General features: G+C 35.9%; 1 protein-coding gene across 27 annotated transcripts in view; it reads left to right on the top strand.

The window, feature by feature from the left end:
- Positions 1-27,152, top strand: part of PAM (peptidylglycine alpha-amidating monooxygenase) — a 289,959-nt gene that overhangs the window by 181,574 nt on the left and 81,233 nt on the right. For all 27 annotated transcript variants that reach the window (XM_078365116.1, XM_035291164.3, XM_002744737.7 and 24 more), the window contains 2 exons: positions 5,898-5,983; positions 7,374-7,457. In XM_078365116.1, coding sequence (XP_078221242.1) covers positions 5,898-5,983; positions 7,374-7,457 — 170 coding nt within the window. The remainder of the gene's footprint in view (positions 1-5,897; positions 5,984-7,373; positions 7,458-27,152) is intronic.

Genomic DNA, 27,152 nt, shown 5'->3' with positions numbered 1-27,152 from the left:
TTGTTTTTTCTGCCATATGAAACTTCTAAAGTTAAATATACATAACATCCTTGTCTCTATAAGTAAAAATAACAGAATCTCCCAAATCTACACTGTCTCTTGTTTTAAGCACTGTAAAATGTGTCATTGAATGCAGTAGCAATGTTTAGACATAAATTACTGCTAGGCTAAAATTAATAGCACCCATTTGCTTTTTCTACTTTATCGTTGTAATAGATTCCTATCATATTGCATGTTGGGATAGTATAATGGATCAATTTTTAAAACACAGTTGTTCTCTGGTTCTAACTTCTAGTCACCAATGATAATGTTCCCCGGCTAATAATATTAAGGTATGAATAGGATTAATTGGATTAAAGGTATTAATAGGCATTCCCTAGTAATTGCCCAATAACTTTAATAAAATAGAATGTTTTATTTGGAACTCTTTTGACTGTTTTAACAGAAACAAATGCATTTTTTCTCACAAGACAAATACTTCATGTTAATTAAATAGAGTAGCAATATTATAATGCAGTGCTGTATTTAGCATAGATCCAGAACTTTGAAATCAGAGCATCTTGGTTTCAGATCTCAGCTCTGCTACCTGGTAGTTGTAATAAACATTAGTAAATTGATGTAACCTGTATTGGTCTGTTTCCTCATCTGTAAAATTGGGCTACTAATCATTGACAGTTTGATTGGGCCATCCTGAAGGGTAAATGAGGTAATATAAGTAATGTGTTCAGTATAGTGCCTGGCATATAGAAGGGATAGCCATTATTTTTATTTATTAATAAAGTATATATTAATCATTCACTCTATGCCAAGCACTTTTTTGGGCACTGAGAATTTGGTATGAACAAAACAAATACACCCTCCGCTTTTATGGACTTACTGCCTGTCTAACCTTATTAGGGCAAAGGAGTAGTGGGTAGTTACTGTGATACTATTTACCAAGCTGGTTTTTTTTTTTTTTTTTTTTGAGACGGAGTTTCGCTCTTGTTACCCAGGCTGGAGTGCAATGGCGCGATCTCGGCTCACTGCAACCTCCGCCCCCTGGGTTCAGGCAATTCTCCTGCCTCAGCCTCCCGAGTAGCTGGGATTACAGGCATGCGCCACCATGCCCAGCTAATTTTTTTAATCACCATTCTTATTTGCTTTTTCACTATGTATCCTTCTGATTACTATATGTTAATGTCTGTCCATTGCATTGAAGTTCACACAGAATTGTCTGGATTTGGGAAAATATTCTATGGATTTATAGAGCAGTTAATAGTATTTGAATATCTGACTCATACTGAATGCATTTTAAAAGGTAAGGACCATCCCCTCATGTGACTGATTTTGTGTTGTGTTTCTTAAAAAAACTTTCTAACTTTAGATCAATTTTCCTGGCTGTGGTTCTGTTAGATATGTGATGTGTTAAAATTGGAATTTAAGGTTATACAAACTTAAGTTGAGGGCATGACATTTATTATTATTTTTTTTTTAGCCAAAAGAAGAAACGAGTTATCAGTTCTGATCTTCCCTGAGTAACCTTGGATTTTAAATAGCCTTTTAATAGATACAACCAGAGAGTACTTTAACAGTCAGTCATGCTTTATTTGGATAATTCAAAATGACAAGCTACCATTTTTCAGTGCTTGGCACAGTCAGAAAATATTCATGCCATCTGAATGGTTTCTCCGTGGATTAGACTTGAAAAGGGTTCTATAGGAAAGGTCCAAGAATCCAGACTAGTTTTATTTTCAAATGTGAATTATCATCATTTTTACTATGAATACTAAGAAACCACAAGGGAGCTATGTGAACCTTTCCACAATTTAATCGATTTAATCTGGAGGAGCCTTTAGGAGAAGCTGCTAGAATGGTAAGAAAAAGAAACCTGGTTGATGAGGCCTGAAATTACAACAGCCATTGATCAAGAGTTACATTGCTTCCCAGCCTTAAGGCTCTTTTTGCTAGTAAGACTAGTCAAACTCCCCTCTATTTTCATAGGTTCTTTTTTGGAAAGCTGATTTATACTATACCATCTTTCTCTTTTTGGTCATTTTACATGGAGAAAATATAATGCCATTTTCATTTAAAATGGGAAATGGAAATGTTTACCACTCTGTTGTGTTATCAGTTAGTTATAGAACTCATTCCTCTCGGCCTCATGTTTTTCCTCTTAATCCTCCCATGGAGTTTTAGGATTACTTTTAATGCTCCAGTGTCCTCCAGTGAGTCATTCTCTACTGTCTTGAGCTTATTTTCTTTTTATTGTAAAACAGGGTTTTAAAAATTAAACCAGTGTTTGCTTTGAAGCTCTTATTTACCAGACCTGATAAAAAAATAAAATATAAAATCATTGTCTTTTTGTAAATATGTCACAAACAACTCACTTCATCTCAGATTTGATTTTAGAATTGCATGCACAAATTGCAACTTAGTTCAGGAATAACTGTAGAAATCAAAGCTTATCTCCATGTAATATCATTCTCTGCTCATAAATCAGTGTTGAGAATTGAGATAGAAGGAACTGTGACAACCAGAGCTTTGAACCATGGTTAGGCGCGGTGGCTCAAGCCTGTAATCCCAGCACTTTGGGAGGCTGAGGAGGGTGGATCACGAGGTCAAGAGATCGAGACCATCCTGGTCAACATGGTGAAACCCCGTCTCTACTAAAAATACAAAAAATTAGCTGGGCATGGTGGCACGTACCTGTAATCCCAGCTACTCAAGAGTCTGAGGCAGGAGAATTGCCTGAACCCAGGAGGCAGAGTTTGCAGTGAGCCGAGATCGCGCCGCCATTGCACTCCAGCCTGGGTAACGAGAGCGAAACTCCGTCTCAAAAAAAAAAAAAAAAGAAAGTTACTTCAACTCTGAGCTAATTCGACTTTAATTTACAACCTGTTGGCAGTGTTCTTACATAAGCCAATTTGTTCAAAATACTAAGCAAAGAATAATTCATATTTATTGATGTTTCTATTATAAAATTTTAATCTAATTTTTTTCAAAAATATTATTACGTGAAGTTGAGAGTGCAATACAATTTAAGCTACTTCAGTTCTTTAAGTCCTGTACACGGAAAGTTAAAAACTCACCTGGAGGTGAATTTCACCAGACATCTGCTTCAAGCTAGGACTTCAGCATGAAGATATTATCTACGTACTTGTACTCACTACTCACAGTCTGGGTGGAAAGAAAGAAGTGAGCTGACACTTAGGATGAGGAATGCCTTAGGATGAGGAGTGCTGTGGTTGAGGAATGGAAGGTGGTGGCAGGGGTTGGTCAGAGAATACTTCTCTGAGAAGGAAGGCTTGAACTGCATTTTGGAGGAGAAAGTGAATACAAGTTTTTCAGGCAAAGAGCTGGGATGGGATATTTCAGGCAAAGAGTGCAATGGAAATAAGGGAGATTAGAAACTGGAAGCAACTTGGCAGGACTCAAAAGGGGGTGTTGTCTGGAGACAACGTCTAGATCATGAAAGGTCTTATGTTTTATGCTACAAGATTCAGATTTTATTTTCATGTTGTTTTTGGGAAGCACTTGAATGATTTTGAGCCAACCAATTACATAATCAAATGTGTAACTTAGAAAAAGTTCCTAAACCAGTTTTCTCTGTTATAGTTCAATCTGGTTCTTTCTAGTCATCCATTGAAAATCAACTTCCATATCAGAGCAAACAATTATCTTGTTTAACCTAAGACTGTCATCACATTGGAATTAGGCATTGGTAATGTTTATGATCTTTGTTGAAAGCTTTGAAAATTGCCACCCAAATCTTTAAATTTTAGTAGCTTACAGCAGCGAGATACAAAGTTCATCACATTTGACAATATCATTTCTTTAACTATTATAGCATGAGGCCAGGAAGGAAAATTTTGCTTTTGGGCACCATCCAACATCCTGAGTCTTTTAGCAAACTTGGCACAAGGATGTCACAGACATTTTTTCCAACATACAATTCTCACATGGTAATGATCCATCATCATAAGTATATTGCATTTGACAGTGAACAGTAAGAAACCACTGGTTGATGTGTTTTATATTATGCATTACGCAATCTCTTTCTACAGCCTGATTTATAGAAGCAAGAACACTTTGCTAAGCATAACCTTATCAAGACCTCCTGGTTCTGGGTCCCTCGTCCCTTAGTTCAGACAGATAACACAGTTATCTGCACTCATTGTCTATCTTCCAACCTCATTTCTGGCAAGAAGCAGAAACACAGTAAGAGTCCCTGCCTCTGAGTCTGAAGGAACTTCTTAACAGTGGTTTTCATATGTGCAACATGGACGTTTTCTGGGTTTCTAGCTTCAGTTTCTAACCTATTTAGGGAGCCATCATAGTCTGCCTTTACGTCCTGTCCAAGTCGGGGCAGTGTACATTTTTTTCTGTGTGACCCAACCTCTGTCTCAAGAAGCCGTATTTGTCCTTGTCTTTTATAGTCTTCAAGCTTTTCAGATCCGCCAACACACCTGACTCACCTATTTTGGTCCCAGGTTTCAAAACACATATATATAAAAGCAACATAAAAATGTAGCCTAAAAATGTTTTGATTAAATCTAATTGAATAATAGAAAAAACTTAGAGATATAATGGGGAAAAATGTGTGGTTTCAGGTCAGACACACTACCATTTATTAATGTGGATCTACCAAATATCCAAGCTACCACACCGAGTGCCTTATACACATCACTGCAACAGCCCTATCACAGAGGTTTTCAAATAGGAACCGGGCCTTTTAGGGCTTATAAATATGGCCAAGATACAGAGCTGCTAAGGGGTGGTCCTGGAATTGAACCCCAGATCTGTCTTTCTGCTTGGGTGCTCTTTTCACCCTGTGACACTGTCTCTCAACAGTGAATCTTCAGATGAAGTGAATGTTTTGTTAAATAATTCATTGCCCTGGAATAACACTTTGAAGTTTATAAAGTACTTTCACTTACATCTCATTTGATTTATAGAATAACTCAGTGATCTAAGTGTAATTATCCCTATTTTACATGAGAGAAAACTAAGGCTTGGTAAGATTAAGTAACTTGCACAATATGATACTACTTATTAGTGCATTCCAGTATTCATAAACTCAAAGCATCATACATGCATAAGATCAATAACCCTTAAGAGAGGCTGGGCGCGGTGGCTCATGCTTGTAATCCCAACACTTTGGGAAGCCCAGGCGGGCGGATCACCTGAGATCAGGAGCTCAAGACTAGCCTGGCCAACATGGTGAAGCCCCAGCTCTACTAAAAATACAAACAATTACCCCAGTGTGGTAGTGGGCACCTGTAATCTCAGCTACTTGGGAGGCTGAGGCAGGAGAATCACTTGAACCTAGGAGGCAGAAGTTGCAGTGAGCCGAGATTGCTTTATCGCACTCCAGCCTGGGCAAGAAGAGTGAAACTCCATCTCGAAAAAACACACAAACCAAAAAGAAGTCTTGAGAGGGATACCCTTGTATTGGTCACCCTACTGATGGTAGGCACTGTTTGTTGCTGTGGCCAGATTTGTTGACAACAACAGTGATCACCAAAGGGGAAATGTGTATGTTTTTTAGTCCAGATTTCTGCTGCATTCGCTTCGGTTTATACAGACTGTCTATGCAATGCTTGTTTTTCTCCCTGATTACATAGAGTACATTCCACATATGAACATATCAAAGTAAAAATTGATAAAAATTGTTAAAAATCTCCCTCACAGGATTGTTTCACATCAGGCAAAAGAAGTCTCCCCTTTTATGTGCTTTTTACATGGAATAGTTCTTTGCTCTGGTCTTTATTAGGACCTTAAAGCTACTATCATACGTAGATGATATATTGATGTACTTTGCTTTCAAATACCTTCCCCCATCACCTACCACCATGGGAAGCAATTTATGCATTTTGCTATTTAAATCTTCATTCATAACCATTTTTTATTTTCTTCAGGTTTTGTGATGAAGGAACCTGTACAGATAAAGCCAATATTCTGTATGCCTGGGCAAGAAATGCTCCCCCTACCCGCCTCCCCAAAGGTACGTCAGAGGCCTCTTGGATGGTTTTACTTTCAGCTGCTTAATTTTTATTTCCAAAGTACTTTTTATTGTAGCCTTTTCTAACCAGTGTTGACAATGTTCTGTATTGCTCCTTCACAGTAAAAGGTACTTGCATTATCTGCTTTGTATTGAAAAGGTTTCATTTAGGTAGTTTTTCTCTGCCTCTCTTTGGTAAGTAGTTTGCCCACACAACAATTTACGTAAAAGTAGAAAATAACCAGGGATACCTCAAGCCACCTTTGACCTAAGGTACATTGGTTCTTGACAACAGACGCATTTCATGAGCCAAGAGAGCTAGGAATTAAATAAATTGCTGTTTCAGCAGAAATTTTTTTTATAGTCCTGGAACCTAGGTATTTAATGTGATGCCAGACCTCAGCTGGCTTTCTGACTGCACCTCTAAGTTGTACGTAGCTTCGAATAAGTGAATGAATTACCAGACTCTCTCTTATTGCCTGGGTGTTTCTTAATATGAAAGGGTGTGCGTGGTTCTGTTACAGAATAGGTCTGGCCTGGTTCATAGATGATCTTGTGATACACATGCATCTACCTCTCTTTCCTCCCTCACTCATTCCCAGCGTCGTTAAATGATGTCTGATTTCTTGCACTTCAAATGAGCCTCAAAATTCTCTCCAGACGAGACAGGTGCAACTAAACAACTCTGAAACTAACAGAGAGGTCTGTCATAGATTTGTTGATGGATTTAGATACATTACTAGAGGATATTTGTTAAAAAAAAAATGTATACTGCTGCATGTAAATATTTTCTCTGTAGATTTTTTAAAGCTCACTAGCAAGCTTTATTAACAGTAAGACTATTAAGAATATTCAGATTCCAAAAATTCACTGACATAATGGACTTTAGTAATCTAGCTGGTAACTGGTTTCCTCAATGACATTTTTATAGATACCTCTTTTCACAGCAGAAGAAAAGTAATGCCACTTAAATACTCCTAAGAAGTCTATTTCCTATATTCAGTCATAAAATAAAATAAATATGAATATATACAAAACAAAATGAGAGAATGGGTTTATTTATGTCTTTTAAATAATCAATAGGGATAGAATTTTGTTTTGTTTGTTCTGTTTTTTTCAAAATGAATGAATTGTCCTCCTGAAGTGTATGTGATTACTCTGGTTCTGGAGTGGCAACTATGAATAGAGTTTCATCAGGGTTTTGAGGAGATTATAATGACAGATTATATTAGAAGTTTTCAGTCAATGTCTGGTTTATTTCAGTTTTGATAGAATATAAATTTATATGTTATATGTTATTTTGTTTCCCTTTGGATTTCATAGATCAACAATTTGACATTAACTCCATTTTAGATGCTCATATCTAATATATTAACTTTTTGTAAATCTTTAGGTGTTGGATTCAGAGTTGGTGGAGAGACTGGAAGTAAATACTTTGTACTACAGGTACACTATGGGGATATCAGTGCTTTTAGAGGTAAGTTTTGAAATGTTGGAGCAAAGCAAAAATTCCAGTACTATATTGTTTAAAATACATGCACAAACTATTATCTACATCTTTAAAAGAATTGCCCACACCCTCTGCCCACTAGGGGACAACAGCTTTTGTTTCCTTTAATTTGGAACTGATGAAGGAAAGACTTTTATTTTAGAAGTTATTTCCGTTATGCACCTGTGCATCCTACTGTGTTTTCTTTTATGCCGACTTTATAGAGCTCTCTTGCCTTTTAGTGCATTGTTTTATCTGCCTGTTCCTGCTCTTATTAGGAGTACTGATCATGCCAAGCAACATTGTTGGAAAGCATAGGAATGTACTGGTCGTTTATATTTTGGTTGCTCTGAGCAAGCCACTGGGACACCATAGGTTCTGCAATACCAGAGAGGTTCTCAAACACTCAGGCTCATGTCGATGACTTATCTAGCCATACCTGGAACTTCATGAACTCATCCACTGTCCACTGCTGTAAGCCTCAGACCCCATCTACTCTTCGGATACTGCTGAACTCCCCTAGACACCTGTTGCTCTACCTGTGATTACTATGCACTTTATTTAAATGCCCCTTTCCTTATTATACATTGTTAGCATGAGGAAGGGGCCCTGTTCCCAAGGCAACTGAGATCAGTGCTTGTTACTCCTGTTGTTGAGTTTAGTCAGACTCCAACTGCATTCAGGTTCATGCTCTTGTGTTCGCGGGAATGTAAATATTAAGTTGATTTCTCCTTGTCTTGTTTGCTTTTCTTCTATGTCTTGCTGACTAATATAGATTCTCCTGAATTCTCTGATTTAACATTATATTTCTAACTAACCTGAAAGTTTTCCTTTCCAAACACATTAGATATCTCTCCAGCAACTAAGTTTGGAAGTAGATGTCCATCTCCGCCTATGAAATACCCTTCAGGACCTTTGCTAAGAAAGCCCCTTGGGGTAGGAAGGTCCATAAATTGTCAGCATTCAGAACAAGGACAGTACATGCAGTCTCCCTCTGGAAAAGGGTGTTGAAGAATGATTTTAAGTCATTGAAAACATACTACAGTCAAATATATTATCAATTAAGTAAGCTCCTGTGGACGAGCCTATGAACCTAACTTAGAAATAAAACTTGTTTTTAGATTTAAAATATACTTTGAGTTACACACAAATAACTTTTCATTTTTGGAATAAAACATAATCTTAAACTGTTAACTCTCTGTAGTGCTGAGAGAAGGTTTTGCTGAAAACAAAGAAATAAATAATGTTCGTGTTTGAAGAACAAAGAGAGAAGATTATCCGCTCTAAAAATTGACCATGCTGGTTTCAGTAAAACAGGCAGATGCTAAGACTGCTGACTTCAAAGGTATTGACAGGACTCTAATTTCCTCACAGAAGGCAAGCAGGCCTTCCCACATCACCACAACTAAAGTAGCTCGTCATACTGGCACATGTTCCCTCAAACCCTAATCTCTATTTCTCTGTAAAACCCTGGGCTTCACTTTTCAATCTAATTCCCATCAGTTCTACAAGGACCCCAACAGAGACTGCACTGCTAATGCATGATATATGGTCGTTTTAAAAAATATGTTAGTGTAATAATTTAATTTAATTTCTAGTGAAGAGGTAATTTTGTTTTATAATTTATGTTTAATCTAGGGATAGTAAAAGTACTGATATTTTAATATGTAAACATATAATTATTATTTACTGTATGGGACAGATGAGAAACTTTAACTTTTCAATAGTAGTTTTTTTATTTTCTCTTGAAAACAGTTTTTCTAAAATATATGAGGTAGAAAGATTACTAGTGCTATAATTCATAGAACTTATTGTAATATTATAATAATATAAGCAAAAAATTTCACTCATGTAATTCATCCAGCAGATACTATCAGGTCCCTAAAACTTTATTTAGAGTAGTAAATAAATACATGGGAAAATATCAAATCTCACTAAAATAGTGAGATAGGCTTTTATATTTATTAAATTGGGAAGGGGTGGATATTAAATTGTCCAGAGTTTGGATGAATCTGATGCAGTTTTAAGATGCTTCATTAATTTAGTATGATGTTTTGGAAAGCATTTTTACCATTTCATATGGTAAAAATTAAATACCATTTAACTAAAATTACCATTTACATATTATCTATTTAATATATAGTTGGAAAATCTTGTTTTAGGCTTTTGCCCTAAAGAAATATTTTTTTTTCTTAAAAATGCACCTCTATCTACCCAGTTATTTAAGAAAAACTGGAAAGTTAATAAATGGCCCTCACTAGGAAATTTGCTAAATAAATGGTATAACAACAAAAATAGCCAATAATAAAATTGAATACAGACTATATAAAATTTATGTATGCTTACAAGGATTATAAGGAACAACAAAAAAGGAAATGGGGTTGATGAATAAGAAAGACAGGATTAGGTGATTTTTTGTTTTCTTTAAAATGTTATAATGTTGCCTTTGCAATTACATTTTTAAATTCCACAAGTAGAAGCATTTTGTTAACTCCTTCAGTACCTTCCAGTTAGTGTACTGCATTCCCACCTATGCCTCATGCCAAAATACAGTTAGTATGACTCTCTCTGTGTGCCTGACTTACTATAGGAATTACTTCTACTTTCAGCAGCTTCTGTGTTGTGATATCATACTTACCTCCAGATGCACCTAGAAGTGGAAAATAGTTATATCATTATATCTTCTAATTGTCAAAAATGCATTAAATATATGTTATGTACATATTATGTATACAAACAAACAGTTATACACATACATACATAATCATATCACTGCTCTTGGTGCCAATGTCAGGGAAGATTTGTATTTTGTGGTTTTAAAACTATTGGTGATATTTTTAAGTATGTAAATTGTAAATCTGAAGCAGAGTAACACTATTAGAAAATTATTGTGGTCTACTGAAAAGTGAGGAAATGTTTGGCTTAAGGGTATGAGCATTTTTCACACAGGGAATGTTTTAGAGAATTGAGAAACTTAGAACCTATTTTTTTAATAAAGCTCCAGCAATGGAGGCAAAATATCTAAATATCTCCTAAAAGTTGTGGAAATGTGGTAGAGAATTAGAGAGAGCATAACCTGAATCCATAACTGGGCATGTTTTAGACCAAGCTTGTCCAACCTGCAGGCCACAGGACAGCTTTGAACTCGGCTCAACACAAATTCTTGAACTTTCTTAAAACATGATGAGATTTTTTTTTGCGATTCTTTTTTTTTTTTTTTTTTTGAAGCTCATCAGCTATCATTAGTGTTAGTGTATTTGATGCGTGGCCCAAGACAATTATTCTTCCAGTGTGGCCCAAGAATGCCAAAATATTGGACACCCCTGTTTTAGACTGTGATCTTCCTTAGTGTGAAAAGCTTGGCTATGATTTTAGAGTGAGTTCTATGGGATTACATAAAATGTTTGGTTTACTTTGTTTGTTTGGCATTTTGGAAATGGCACACAATGTGAAGCTTTAAAAATAATCCTTTAAAAACAATCAACTATATTAAATGCCATGTCAATCATAGTGTCAAGCCTATACTGGTGCTGGGTATACTAATCTTCCTGCCTGTAGGAGTTTAGTGTATTCTAGCAGGTGAGACAAGCACAAAAGGAGTGTGTTTATGGACAATAATGGAAATGCATACCGGATCTGAGGTCTGCAGAGAGACGGGCATGTTCAAGTCTACCTGAAAGGGGAGAGGTATGAAGCCTAGGAAAGGTTTTCCAGAGGTTGGACCCCAAGCAGGGTCTGAAAGGGTGATCAGGAGTTGCCAGGCCAGAGCAGGAAGGGAGACAGGTTCCAGACAAAGGTAAAAGCAGATGCAGAGAGCGAGAGTGAAACAGCATCTTAGACACAAAGACCTTTGGGTCATCTGGCATTACTGGAATGTAAAATGCATAGGGAAAAGTGGCAAGAAATTAGAATGGAGGTGAAAGGTGGGGAGCAAGCCATAAATATCCTTGCTAGTACTTGATACCTAAAGCTCTGAGTGCTCTTCAGTCAAGCAGTAACCTGATTGGATATTCATTTCCTAATGCCTTTCAGTCTTGGGCTTGAGTGCATGGAAAAGCTATTAAGCTTATGAAGGAAGTATTGGGCTGTAGGTGGCCAGAGTGAGCTAGGATTGCAGCTCAGGAAAGCTGGAATGATGTTTTTAATGTATAGACTTTTAAACTTTCTAAAAATTAGTATTCTGTAGGAAATAGAACAAACTCTAATTGGATATGAGTGTCCCATGTAGATAATAGTATAGTACCAGGTTTGGTGACCAAACTCTAAGTCCAGACAAACTGGTAATGGCACATCCTAGTTTCGTTACCCTCACTGAGTTTCTAAACCTGTCTTTGCTCTCCTAATCTGTAAAATGGTGTCATAGTGGTATCATAAATCTACCATATCTTTATATAAATAAAGGTACCTGGTTAAGTAGTCATTATAGTGCTCATGGAAAGGATAAATTTCCCTAAATACAACCTTTTGTCTAGTTACCCATAATATAATAAGGACGTTGGTTACTTTTCAAGGACATTGTACTTTCTCATTATTTTTAGACACAGAACTGTTTGAGTGTGTCACGTTGCCAGTAGAAGTTTCCTAGTTAAGCTGTGTTTCGTGTTCTCCACAGCTTTTGTTATTCATAGTTCAGCTATACAAAGATAAACTGCAAGACCAACTTCCTGTCCTTAAGGAAATTAGAATAGTGAGAATTGGGGATTCCTCCAGGTTTCCGTCTCCCTCTTTTTTTGACCAGTTTTTTTCAGCAAAGTCTGGTTCTGAAGCAAAAATTCTCCTGAGATTGTTGCTGAATGCTGCTACATTTCTTCTAGATGTTTTGGCCCAGGGGAATCTTAAGAAAACTCTCCTCTCTCATTTAGAATTTCTGGCATTAGCTTACTGACCTCCAACAATAACTCATTTCTCAAATTGAAGATCCTCTGTGCTCCCCAGTTGAAGCTAGAACTGATATTCTTAGAATGAAGGTCAGGATCTCTTCCCAAGTATATAGCCCCGATTGCCTTTGGGTTGGCAATATTGCCAAGCTATAATCCACTTGCTGTCATTAAGGTCTTGGTGCATGTGGGAAAACTAGCAGATATTATTAACAACAAACCACACACACACACACACACACACACACAAGCGCTCTCTCTCTCGCTCTCGCTCTCTCTCTCGCTCTCGCTCTCTCTCTCTCTCTCTCTCTCTCTCTCTCTCTCTGGGCTTATTTCCATGCCGTTCTCACAGCCTTGTATATACACCTGCATTTTGTACATTTTAGCATGTTCCTGGAAGTATAGCCAAAAGATTCCCTTTCCTTAGAGTGGATGCTTAATATTTACATTCTAAGTTAAATTATTACAGCCTGGAGATCCTATTTTCATCTCTCCTTTATGTATGCTCTAAGTTTAGTCTCCAAACTTTGGGAATTATATTAATAAAATCAGATCATAAAGCTCTAGTTAGAACCCTCAGAGGATATTTGTTTTCAGTAACCAAATCTCCCAGACTGCTAAGGTTTTAACCCTTTAAGTACTATAATGTTAAAACATCTTGGATAGAAATCATTCTAGAATATATTATGTGTGTGTGCTGGGCGTGGTGGCTCACATCTGTAATTCTAGCACTTTGGGAGGTCAAGGTGCATGGATCACCTGAGGTCAGGAGTTCGAGACCAGCCTGGCTAACATAATGAAACCCCATCTCTACTAAAAAGTCAAAAATTACCCTGCCGTCCTGGTGTGTGCCTGCGATCCCAGCTACTAGGGAGGCAGAGGCAGGAGAATTGCTTCAACCTGGGAGGCAGAGGTTGCAGTGAGCCATCACACCAATGTACTCCAGTCTGGGTGACAGAGTGAGACTCGATCTCAAAAAATAAAAAATAAAAAAATATATTATGTGTCTTAGGAAGTTAAATTAGATGGTATATGTTAAATGCCTACAGCTGTGCTATCCCTTCTCCATTTTCTTCATAACTCTGAGATATCCTAGTGAATATCAACTATTGCGCTATGATTTATTTCCAAGATTTAGGAGTACATAGAGTTTTCCATGTAACTGGACTTATTGCTGTCTCCTATCTGCTCTTCTGTATTTTCTGTAGCTTCTTTTTGTTGTCAAAATACAATTGCAACCCATTTTAATTCACACAACACACTACATAGAGGAAAAGATTAGTAAGAACAAGAGCCCTCGTAGAGTCCCCTGTCTAGTGAGGATAAATATACTTAAAACAATTACTGTAATAATGTAAGCCAGTACAAAGTGCCACGAGAGAGGGGATTGGAAAACAGGCAAGATCACACCAGTTTAGATGTTTCAGGTTGCAAGATTGATATCATATAGGCACCCTTCTTCCTGTTCTAAATTTATGTTTTACATAGGGAATCTAGATGAGTTTCATATTATCATTTAGCATATTAGCATAAATAGACTTTGGCTTACAGCCTTTATGGGGAACTTTTTAACTAAAACCATGATCGTCTGGAAGATAGAGATTAAAAAATAAAATAGAAACATGGGAAAACTGCAGCCTGGACTTTGTGATCATCAGATTGGATTTCTCTTTGCTCTCTTGCTTTATTTCGTGCTGGCTGTGATCCGTTTCTGCATAATTTAGTTCCAGACTGGATATTCCTGAACACAGGGTGTGCATCTGTGCAGGCACACTAATACACATATACACAAACAAAGGGTTCCTATCTAACCACAACTGAAAGAGTAATAGAGTGAAGAGGCAGCAATGGTAACCATGGCAGGAGGAAGAGAAAACAGAGGACTCCAGAGGAATTCTGATTCCTTTGTGACTCCAGCTCTTTCTCTGCCTCTTAGAAGACTACTGCCAGGAAGCTATTAGAAAAAGCTTTGAAATTGTGAGCGCGGCAAAAACCCCTTGCTAATGCATTTTTTTAACAAGGTGGAGCAGAGATCTGTGGCAATGTAACTAACTGTGCTTAAAATTATTTCATTCCACTGTAAAGCAGGTTGTTCTGACTTCAGTGTAAGCATTAGAGTGCTCCTGACTTCCTGATACCTAATTGCAGAGAGAGTGGGAAACTGGGTCAAAGATTGTTCCCTGTTGCTTCTCCTGTTGTCTTCTCTCAAATCTGCACAAGTAGCTTCATCCTACTTGCTTTCCAGTGAAATACATTAATCCTGCTTTTACTCACTCCACTGCAAAGTGTATAATACTATGGGTCGGTATTTAAGCCCATATATTTTAGAGTATTTCGGATTACTTTCCATATTTAAGAATCTCCTTTGAAATTGTAAATATGGGAGGAAGGATATTGTGACTACTCCTCCAATCTCAGCAGACATAGATGCCCAAAAGCCACCGAGTCTCTACACTGGAAGCAAGACATAATTAGCACCATCCAAGCGCTCATCCTGGCCTTCCATGAATAGGACCATGGCATGTACATCAGCCATCAATCTGAATCAAGATTGAAGGAAGCCATCAAGCCTTCCAGAATAGACTATAAGGTTAGTTTTCACCATGATCTTTCATTCCAGAGCACATATCATGTTTCCAGGGATAGCTCCCTGCTGAAACAAACCTCCTCCCTGGTAGATCCAGGAAGGTGTCCAAAATGTGGTTCCAGAAAGGGTACACTTTTACCTCAGTTTTCCTTCTTTATCCCCAAGGCTGTGATACTCACATCATCTACTAACTCTCCTTTCTTTTCTTCCTAACTCCCATTTCTCATTCCTCTAGTATCCCTTGATGGGGATAGGGACACAAACCTTTATCCAAATGCTTTGGTCCAGATGTGGTCTGGATTTAGGAGCTTTTTGATATTTTTGAAAGATATTCAACTGAATAAATAATGTATTCTATCACCTTTGTGAATCTGGGGCACCATCCCTAATTAAATACATTGATGTTTCTATAGCAAATGCTTAAATATTCACACAAAAAGAAATAAAACATAAATATCATCACATTCATTTAAGTCAGATTTTGCTGCCAAACTTAATGAAAAAACTTTAGGCTTCCAAAGCTTTTCAGACTTCAGAATTGCAATAAATTCCAGGGTTAGAATGAAGAAACTATTTCTTCATATTTGAGTTTTCAGTTAAAATACTAACAAGGATTAGAGGACTCTCTATTTTTCCTCTTTTGGAAAATATAGAAAATTATTAAAAAGAATGTTGAAAATCACTTGTAATACCTCTTCTATTGAAAAATTGATAAAACCTTCTTCACTCTCACCTCCCTTTCTCACCTAACGTTTCTCCAGCGCAACTCCAGGGAACTATTGCTTATATCTGCCAACTTTTCATTAGTTTATCTCAGCATTTCTATATGTAGAAAACTAATGTATCACATGTGTATGTACATACTTTACTTTTCTTCTTTTTTTTTTTTTTGGATAAGAATTAGATCACATTTCCCACAGATCTACATCTGTTGCTGTTGTTGCTTTGCACTTAACAGTGTACCTTGGGCATCTTTCTAAGGCAGCACAAGTAAAGCTCTTCCATTGTTTATTAAGGCTGCCTAGTATTCTGTTGTGTGGATATACTCTAATTTATGTATCTTATAGTCTGTTAAAGATGTTCTGAGTTTTTTGCTATTACAAACAATGTTAGAAATGTTTTAGGTAACCATGTATTGCTACAGCAAGGAAGATACCTAGAAATGAGATTTTTTGGGTCATGGAATGTTTAAACCCTGATAGGTTCCACCAAACTACTTGACAGTCTTTCCAATTTACAGTTTACAGTGAATGAGCAAGTCCCATATCCTCTCCTGTACTAGATATTTTCACATTAAAAAAATTTTACTCAGTGTTTACTTAAATAAACAGACTCCTTATAATGTTTCATTTAAAAGATTAGAATTAACTAGAAGATCTTACTAGAATTACCTCTACAGTTATATAGTATAGATCAGGATTTCTCAAAATCTAATCAGAGGACTGTCTACACCAGTCTGTTTTGGGGATACTTTTTCAAATGAAAGTTTCTAGTTCAAACTAGGCCTACTGAATCAGATGTGCAGAAGGTAGAGCATAGGCAGCCAGAACTGGCTCAGATAGGCTCACAAAAGCCAACTGGTAGTTTGCAGTGTTTTTGTAAGCTGATTGTTAAATATAGCAATCATTAAAAATAAAGGCAAGAAATACTAAAAATCTTTACTTCCTCTTTATTTTACTACATTTTACTAGTATCTGTGCTCTTATGGGCATTTGTGTCTTTGTGGTATCTGTGTGGTGGAAATACTACAAAGTGTTATTTTACTGCTAATCTTTTCCTAAAGCAGTAATGTCATGTTGGTAGTTTGAAATTGGCTGTGGTAGGAAAATTTACATTGAAATCATCTGCAGTGGAAAAATTTACTCCATGGAAATTGACAATACTGCAAGTCCAAGTTCTATCTATTATTTTGTTAGTTGTCTAGATCTGAGGAAATGATGGAGAGGATGTTGGCAATGTCAATTATTGTGAATGCCCCCCAAGATTGAGGAAATACACTTACAGCATTCACACAGTTATCCATTACACCACAGATTTTGCTGACATCCTTAATGTGCAAGTGCAGTCCCAACCTAAGTCTTTTTTTGTTTTACTAAACAAAAATATTAACAAGCATTGTTGTCTGAACTACTTCATGGCAATTACAACTGTTAGTGGGTTATAGGAAAGTTGAGTGAAAATCAAGGAAAGAATTCTGAAAGTCAGCTGTGGAATTAATAATGAAAAATAGTGTATATTTTGTTATTATATATAAATTGTTTGCCAAACATTTTTGCCAGTAAAAACTATAATAAACATACATGTACACATACTGAGACCAGCTCGATTGTAGAGACCCCCACCCAGGTGGTGCTGATGCATTAAGAAACAGACACCCTTCACTGGAACCAAGTCATTAAAAAAAAAAAAAAAGAAAGAAAGAAAAAAGAAGCAGACACCCAGATAGAACAGAAAAGTGGGACTATCCAGGGGGCCAACAGCCTTCCAAGTTGAGAGCCTCAGGGAACTTACAGCATTCTGGGCTGAGGGCCTTAAGCAGATTCTGACCCATGTAGTTAGTCTCTCTGAACAGGTGATTGTTATTAACAAACAGGTGTTCTGTGTTTTCTCACAGAACCAAGATAAACTATGTAGGCAGCTGGTGCTTGCTTACAACTGATCAAGGAGAAACCAGAAAATATTGTCCAAGAGGCAGCCATGGGGGCAGGATCATATATCCTGTGTTTAACCAGTTTATGATATACATATACTGTCTTGCTACTTTAGAATGCCACAAGTGGTTTTCCACTTCAAGGGGGTGGCTAGATTTTCCTTGCCATTGTTCTTCCTAGCAAACAATATATTTTATTATACACTCAGCATTTCTCAGAAATCATATACTCAGCATTTCTCAACACCCACAAGTATGTATTTTTTTTTCACAGACCCAATGTATTACCAGAATATCACCGGGCCTAGGATTCAAAATTTTAACGAGCTGCTTCACTGATTTTTATGCAAACTAAACTTTGATAACTAGTGTTCAAATTTTCCTAGTAAGGTTTAAAATCCCTCCTGCATATTTTTCCTGTACAACAGGTGTGTCAGGGCAATCTCCTAGGGCCTAGGACATGAGCAGAATAATTTGCATTTACCAAAATAAGTTTAATTAAATCTCAATTCTCTTATGAAAAGGGGAACTTTGAAAGAAGAAAATGCATTTAATTACTGTCTGGTTATTCTAGCACTTTATTTCATTTAGAAATTCAAAGGAGAGTTTATTTTCTTAACTTTTCCCACAATATTTGACATTTGGATTTTAAAATTCTTTAATAGAAGACGCTTAGAATGCCTATACAACATTCTCAGAGATGCCCATATGACATTCGCAGAGATGCCCCTCCCCATATTCAGGTACGAAAATGTTCCTTCTTCACACTTTATCTAGATATACCTTTTTGAAGAATAGGCTAAAATAATTTATAGTTCTTCATTTTTTTACATTTTTATTTTTAAGTGGAATATATGCGGTGACAGACACTAGAAAGGGAAAGGAAGAGGTCCATGAAACCAACTCTGAAAGATAAGTGATTGGCAAGAAGGTAACATTCAACCTGCATGAAATGCCATGGCCTCTTCTGCCTTTTCAGTGTAGGGAAGAGGTTGAAATGGGCTGAGAAGCCACTGTTGAAGAGTGACTTTTTTTTTTCTTCTGAAAAGAAAAGGAGTAAAACCAATGGATGTTATATGCCATGTACTAACTTGTTTTTTAAAGCACTCATTTTTAAAATTGGAGGCAGAAACAGATTTCAGGGTGACAGAATGAGAACAGCCCAGCTAAAAGGGATCATCAGCCTTGCCCTTCCATGTTATAGAAGTGACAATCGATGCTCAGAAAGGTTGAATGACTTGCCTAAGGTAGTCTAGTGCTATTAGAAACCAAAATAATTTAATTTGTATTGGATTTCTAGTTTGTGTATGTAAAAAAGTTCATGCTCTAACTATATAAAACAAGTAATAGAGTCACTTTTTAAAAGTCTTTTGAGCCATAGTTATGAAGTGGAATGAATTGGTGCACAGTAGAATTAATATTAATAAAGATCAGAGTGGTTTACTTCATCTCATTTGTGCCTTTTCATTTTCATGTCTGAAGTAATCCATTTCCCTTATCATGTGGAGATACTTCTGAATCAGGTTACATGATAATCCCACTGATTTCAGAATTGTAATTAGATATTCTTCATGTTCTTCTCTAACCTTCATTATACACAAGCAGCTTGATGTGAGTCATGTGAATGATTTTAGGACTATTCAGTACCTCTCAAACGATCTAAAGGAAGCCTATTATCCTGCAGTATTTTTTTTTCTCTGCCAGTCTCTTCTTATAAATGTGAGCTCTCTGATTCTCTGGCTTGCTGCATTTCAACTTTGATAATCATCTTTAGTATGGAAGCCAAATGATTTTTAGTCATCTTTGATTCCATGGGACACCTGTTTATTTTAATACCCAAATATGTCCATTATGTATCAGGAATTACATTTTCATTCATTTGGTTATGAGAAGATATGTAAAGCACCGCAGTTATACTTCTTTCTTAAAGAATATATTCAGAATGTTTTTTATCCCTTAAAATGTGGATTTTTGAAAAAGTAATTCAACATTGAATAATACAATATTTAGCTTAAGCGATGTCTTTTTTGGGAAAAGAAAAGCTTTCCTACATGCAGTTTAGTTTTTCAGATTTACATTTAGTACTTCTAGTTTTTTGAGAAATCCTTATGCTTTACCTTTATTGATCCCTTTGCAATTCATGTTTTTTAATCACTCATAATTATTAACTCATTTTTCGAAGCTGATCAGAGCTACACAATCTTCATCTAATTAATTCCATTTGAATTAATAACAAATACCTTTTCATTTTTAATCCAAGTAAATTAAGAGGAGAAATAAAAAAGTCACTTGCCCACTGGCACAGACTAAAATTAGGAGCTACAATTTTGTTTCAGTGAAATCTCGTTCAGGTGCTAGCAACACTAGCCAAGGTATGTTTTTCACTGTCCAATCCCACTCCCACAGGCTTCCTGCCTTTCACGCTGCTCCCCACTGCTCTCTTCATGGCCCTGACATGTTTGTTCATTATGTTCTAGGAATTCTGGGGAAAGAAGGAAGTCATTAGAGAGAAGTGCTAGGATTTGCACATTCCATTTCCCGTTTTGTACTGATTCCTTTTATGTTAACTGACTGTTTTACTTGTAAAACGGAAAGGATACCCTAAATAAATACACGACCTTAAAAAGTATTTGATGAAAACCACACAAATACAGTGTTTAATAATATTGACAGAATATTCTATTAGCAAAATAAAAGTAAACCTTCCCTAGACCCAGAAGGGAACCTTCTAGCCTTCCTTTTTCTCCCAATAGAAACTCTTTTCATCCAGTTTGGAAGCCCATCACCTGATCTCCCTTTCTTCTCATTAAATATTAATTATTTTTTTCCATCTTGGAACCTTCAAAAGACTTTCTTCTTCTGACTCTGTCTGTCCTCCCCCACACTTTTCAAGTCCCATTTCTTTGCAAGTACATCTTATCCTTGTTTCACAATTTAACTGTGATGTACCCCTAATAATAACTGAAAGTAATGTAAAATCTGATCAGTAGCCACAGACCCTTCTACACTGATGCTTTGTCTTATGGTATAAAGTCTTGCAAAATTCTAAGGGAATGTTGAGAGATAATTCAGGTCACTGAATGGTTTCAGTATTTTTTCATTAACATAGTAATCATACTTAGCATTTATATGCTACTTTTCAATTTAGCAGTGCCTTATGCTACTTTTTAAATCCTCATACTACCTTACTACATAAACATATAAATGTCTGAAAAATTGATACTAACTAAATCAAATGTATGAGGTATTATATTCAAAGTGTATTCCTTAATACCAGGGACTACATGCATACATAATTGTATGTAAATTAGACATTTTGGATTTATTTTTTCCTTGAAGAACCAAAATGCAATACAGAATAGTATTTTAAGTGGATTAAGATGATTGGGTTGAAAATGTAGATACTGATTTTAGATTGACCTTCAAAACATATATATTCCAATTAAATTACAGCTTTTGGAGAATATAAACTTTCTGTGTTCCCAACAAAATGGGACAGTTTTGCTTCCTCTCTTTGTTTATCATGAGTCTTTAGAGGTTTAAGTAAAACAAAAGAGGGACAACACACAGTTGCACAAAATAGTTAAGAATTCTAATGGGAATGAAAGAAAACCTTCTATATATGTACATACACACACATATATATGAAAAACACCCTCAAAACTATTCATTATTTATAATAGAGAATTTTATATGAGAAATAGTTTTCAGCTTTATACTTTAAATTGTATTTAAAAGGACTTTTATAATCAAAGCTCTTCTATCCCTTTTCATTACATGATTTATTTCATCTAGTAATTTATGGTTTCTAGACTTTTGTGGGTACATCCTGGCCTCAGGGGGGGAAACATAATAATTGAGACAATGCAAGAGGAAATTCAGATTATCGTTTAAAGTGTATATATGTTTCATACATAATACTATATATTTTATGTATATCTTAAAAACAGAGGTAAAAAAGTAAAAAATGGTGAGTAGGCATTTTGACTGGAAGAAAGAGGAAATAAAAATATAAATATTTCTTAGTAACCAAGTATAATATTCAAAACTGCCTAACCAAAGCCCATCAAGCAAGTGGATGTTAGTTAAATGTGTCTTTTGGTTTTGGTCAAAAGACAGCTCTTTCAGAAAGACAAATAAATGTTTAAATATGGTATGCACATATATATAAAGATTTAAAACTTAATGCCTCAGGAAAGGGACATGAGTGGAGGATTTTTGGGTGCTGGTTACATGGGTGTGTTCGTTTTTTAAGTTTCTGGATCCATACTTTCTGATTTGTGTACTTTTCTGTATATCAGAGTTCAATAAAGAGTTCTAAAGCCAATCATTAATTTTATAACAACACCATACTTTTTAAAAATAACTGCACCTAGGATTGGTGGGTTTTGTCTTTTCATTTTACTTCCTTGGAAGGATGCCTCTGGAGCAGCTTCATAATTTTGAGAGAAGAAATAGTATAAATCATAACTTCACTGTAGACTCATTTTTTTTTGCATTCATAAAAGATGAAAACAGGAAAGTGCTCTGACATTAGTCGTGCCATAACATCCTCTACACACACAGCGATTATAAAAGCAGGTTGAAGAGCCTGCCTTCCTGCCTTCCATTTAATCTCTTTTGGGAACAGCACAGGCCATCATTTGTGAAAGTCGTCGTCTTACAGGATGGATAAATGCATCTTCTCTTCTTTGCCACAAGGCAAATGGAAGCTAGTAATTTCTAGTCCCATAGCAGTGAATACAAAATCAAAAGAGGCTAACTCAATGCAGTGACAACTTCAAAAGGAATTCTTTTTGAAGATTTTTTTTTCCCCATAGTGCTGGTTTATTTAACACTGAAGCTTGTCTGCTAACCCAGCTTTCAGCAGCCTCCAGGAAAACCTCAGTGTAGCTTGTGTCATGTATTAGCAGTGCCCCTATTTCAGATATATTTTGCTAACCAGATACACATTTGCCATGACAGCTTAAAGTGTTGGTGCTTTTGAATGGAGACTATTTTATCTCTATGTATCTTTAACTGGAGAGTCCTGCTGCTTTGCGAATATTCTTTCAGGGATCCATAAATTCTCTAGGAGAAATTTGATAACTCAGATTTTGTCTTGAAGGAACTAATTTAAAAAAAACTTTATGAATTTTCTGGTTAATTTGGATGACCACCATTTTTTTGAGTACTGTTAACTGGCTTTAGAACCTACGTTTATAATCTGGATGGTACCAAAAGAAAAAAACAAAACAAAGGAGCTGTGTCTTAGCGTCATTAAAACTAGAGTTTAATTCAACATTTCTAATAAAGCCCAGAGTAAACATAAGGCCTGGATCTGCTGTTCCCTTAGTTGGGTTCATTTTCTATTTGCCGCTCATCTGTATGTCCCATCTCTGCAGTAGAGTTTCAGTGCACAGAAGTAACCTTTTTTATATAACAACACAGCTTAACTGTATAGAAATACCTTTTTCAAAAAACAGCATGGCCCAACAGACAAAACTGACAGCGATCTGTTCCAATTCTGAGGAAACTGGCTATTAGGAGACCTCACTTTTGATTCTCCTAAGGGATTTTCAAAGTACTTATAATTACATGAAATTTCCCTCGACTTTAGAAATTAATCCCCAAATAATCTCCTACTATTGATCACCTTGGGAGCCGTGATTTAGTCCCAGTAAAATATCCCATCCCAGTAATTTAATGTTATTAATTTAGAACAAAGAACCATAAGGTAAAGATCAAGACAGCTTAATAGTCAAATAGTTATTATAAAACATGTATGTGTATTATTGCAAAGTCATTTGCATTTACTGATAATATAAAAATAATGTCCCTGATTCATTTTTGTTTGTATGTTCAAGACAGAGGGAGTAGAGAATTAAACTATGTTCAGAACACTCTGGGAGGGTGGGAAGATATGATGCAGTTTAGTATTATTTGCTTCCAAATTCTCTAAAATAATTAAAAAAAAAAGCAGAGTCTTGCTTTGTCACCCAGGCTGAAGTGCAGTGGCATGATCATGGCTCACTGAAGCCTCGACCTCTCAGGGGCAAGTTCTCACAAGTAGCTTGGGCTGCACGCACACACACCAGCACACCCAGCTAATGTCTTTTAATTTTTTTGTAGAGATGAGGTTTCACCATGTTGTCCAGACTGGTCTCAAACTCCTGGGGTTAGGTGATCCACCTGCCTCTGCCTTCAAAAGTGCTGGGATTATGGGCATGAGCCATTGTGCCCAGCCTAATTTTTTATTATTGAAGATGTTACTTCTTTGTTTTTCCTAAGACTTGGCAGTGGTTTCAGGCATATTTTTTTAGTTTCTCCTTAAAGAAAGAATCCATTATCCAGAAGCGTGACTTGAAATAGTAGGAAATTAGTGTGCTCTAACATTTACCTTCACATTCCTAGAAAAGTGTGGTGAATTGAAAACCAGTCTGCAAATTTCTTTCTGAAGGACTTTCCAAATTAGTGGGACAGTTTATAACAATACATTGGTTCGCTCAGGATCAGTGGTTAATATTTATTTTTATTGACGCAGGAAACAATCAGGACAAGATGAGCTCATAAAGTATAGAGCACTATCTCTAGAGGAATAATTAGGAGAGACCAACAGAACCATCTAAGATCATCTAAGAACCTAAGATGTAGTAGGTTATTATCATGCATTATTCCACATACTTTACTACTTAGCTATGAATCCAAGCAGGAACTACAAGCTATTATTAGAAAAGCAAGCTAAATAGTTTGGGATGGATAACCTCATATCCCATACATTCGCCTCCCATTAAGAGAATTGAGCTTCCTACTTAACTGTATGTCCTTAAGTACCACAGATTACTTAGCCATTCTTGCTTAATTCCTTTATTATAGCTTCCAAGGTATTTTAACCTTGGAAGTCTCTAAGAGATACAATCCTTGTTTTTCATTTTTGCTTTTTATTTTTAGTAAATGTCATTTATTAAACATTAATATTAGAGAATTATATCTGATACTCAGATGTGTCACCAGTTAGCTGAATTATTTTATGAGGCAACATGCTTAATCTCTGTGACCTCTTTCTTCCTATCCATAAAGTATAAGATTTGAATTCCATCATGTCTGGTTTCCCTTTCAGTTCTGAAATTCTAGGAGTTTATATAGCTGTAAAATACTTTGTTGTGCTTATGCATCTCCGCCTAAGCAGAGGAAAGCAATTTCTTAAAGACAAACTCAGACCCTTGTGGAGCTGTCATTCAGTTTCATCTTCCCTAAAATTAGATTCTGATTGAATGCTATTTTCAAGTCTCATCCAGTATCTGGAAGTACTTATTTCTTTCATTATCAGACTACTCTTTGGAAGTCTTACCATCCAACCACCAGCACTGCAATACTGTCCTATGTTGTGCTGTGCCTCTCAGGCATTATTAGACTTGGCTATTTTACATTTTTTCTTAAAAATTATTATTTCAGCTTTTCCACTGTAAATGTCTTCAACATTACAAAAGCTTCTTGTGCATGGATATGACATTATAATGCAATATAATGACATAATGAAATATCCTTCTCAGTTTTACCTCATACCTAACTGGTGAATGAAGTTTCATCTTCATATCTTGAAACCCCTTAAACTAAAATTAACTTTACTACAAGAGAACAACCACTATGGAAAATCTTTTTAACAGTGATATCTTGGGGTTCAATTCTCTATAAATACAGGACAGTAGTAGCTAAAGGCCAAGTATTTACCAGTGTGCCTTTGAAAGAGAGTGAACCTGGAGCCCAACCCAGGGAAGGAAAGAATATTTACTTTGGAATAATAACACTAAAATAAGAATAAAATGAATCCACCTGAAAAGAAGAGCTATTAGGACTTTTGCATGATAATGTGCAGAATAACTGAATGTACATTGAAAGAATTTGAATATCAACACAAAAATGACCTCACTGTCTTTTCTACAAACATAGGATCCCATGGAAATGACTTCTAGCCCAAAACACATAAAAACATCAGATTGTTTTGGGTCTGGTCAAGGAGTGCATTCATTGTTACTAAAAGTCGTGGAAGGACCTTGAAACATTATCAACTTCTTCACGGTCCCATGGCTTCTAATTTAAGAATTTCATTTTAGCCAGACCATGGTATTTATCTTACTAAAATTTCTTTGCTTCACTTCTGGTTTTATTCTATATCTACCTAGTTCAGACCCTTCTGAGAACATGTTTTGTACAATATCTTTAACATACCAAATTTCAATTCTAATTTCTTTTTTTTAAGCCATTTTGCTCTTCTAATGTTCCATGTCTTTCCTGCTTCCTTCTTTCCTGCTTCCTTCTTTCCTGCTTTCTTCTTTCCTGCTTTCTTCTTTCCTGCTTCCTTCTAGTCCTAGTACTTGGAAAAATTTGATGTGCCTCAGTTTTTTTCGTTAAGAAATTTCACACTCAAAGCTATGAAAATACATTTCTTAAAAATAAAATATTCATGTACTGAAATTTATTGGAATATGACAACAAAGAGAATAATAAGTAGCATTTATTGAATTTTTCCTCTGCTCTAAATAGAGTGCTTAGCTTTACGTAAGTTATCTCAGTTGTAGACTACTTAGAATTTCTTGCTCGTATAAATATTGATCACTAGTGCTAATCTACTGAAATAAACTAGATTTTACTTCTTTAGACAAGGAACTCTTCAGTTGAAAACTGATGATGGTCCTGTAAAGCACTATCCTATGATCAAATAATTGTATGGGATGAAAAATAAGAATGAATTCCAAACTTTCTACCTGACAAATTTGACATGTGGAAATGTGCAATATTTATATTGAAATAGAAATTCAATATTTATATTGATATGTAAATATATAGTTTGTATAGCTTATATAAAATATATATAAATATAGCTTGCTTCCTTTCTAAGCCTTTCCTTCAATTTCAATCCTCTAATTTGACTATTTTAGTTTTTTGACTCATGAGCATTCCCATCTTTCATTTTTTAAGCAGTAGGATTCCATTTCTGCTGTCTTCAGCTATTAGTTAACTTTCTTATCTATTCTTCTCCCATCTCTCATTTTTATTTTCATTCTAGTCACAGAATAAGTCTATACAGCCAGCTTTTTCAGCCAGGATATATGATTTTGATATTCTGAGTTCATTTTCTGTACAGTTCTTAACTCTCTCAGTACTGATTTTGTTTTTTCATTTTATGTGGTAAAATATCAGCAGAAGCATCAGTTTTTTATTGTAATAAACATTTTAAGCATCAAATGCTTTTGTGGTGGTGCATGTCAGAGACAGATTTTATATATAGCCTAGTGAATTGATAAGAATTCATTCTTAGGATGTTTCATATCTTGTGGCCCAAGCACTGTATTACAACAGAAGGACAAAGTCAGAGAACACTGCAAATCATCAGGGAAATATGCAAAACTGGCTGAAGTTTCTGAGTTCACAGAAGTAAGATCAGCGTAGAGGTTATGGAAATAATAATGCATCACTGTGGCAAGGATCATGTTGGAGGGCATAATCTTCACACCAAACACTGAGGCTGAAATATGCTGCTTATCAAAACTACCACCTGCCATAAGAGCAGCTGTGGATCCAGGACCCCT

The sequence above is a fragment of the Callithrix jacchus genome, chromosome 2, assembly GCF_049354715.1.
Source record: "Callithrix jacchus isolate 240 chromosome 2, calJac240_pri, whole genome shotgun sequence".
In the NCBI taxonomy this organism is placed as follows: domain Eukaryota; kingdom Metazoa; phylum Chordata; class Mammalia; order Primates; family Cebidae; genus Callithrix; species Callithrix jacchus.
This window is presented reverse-complemented; position numbering and strand designations above follow the sequence as displayed.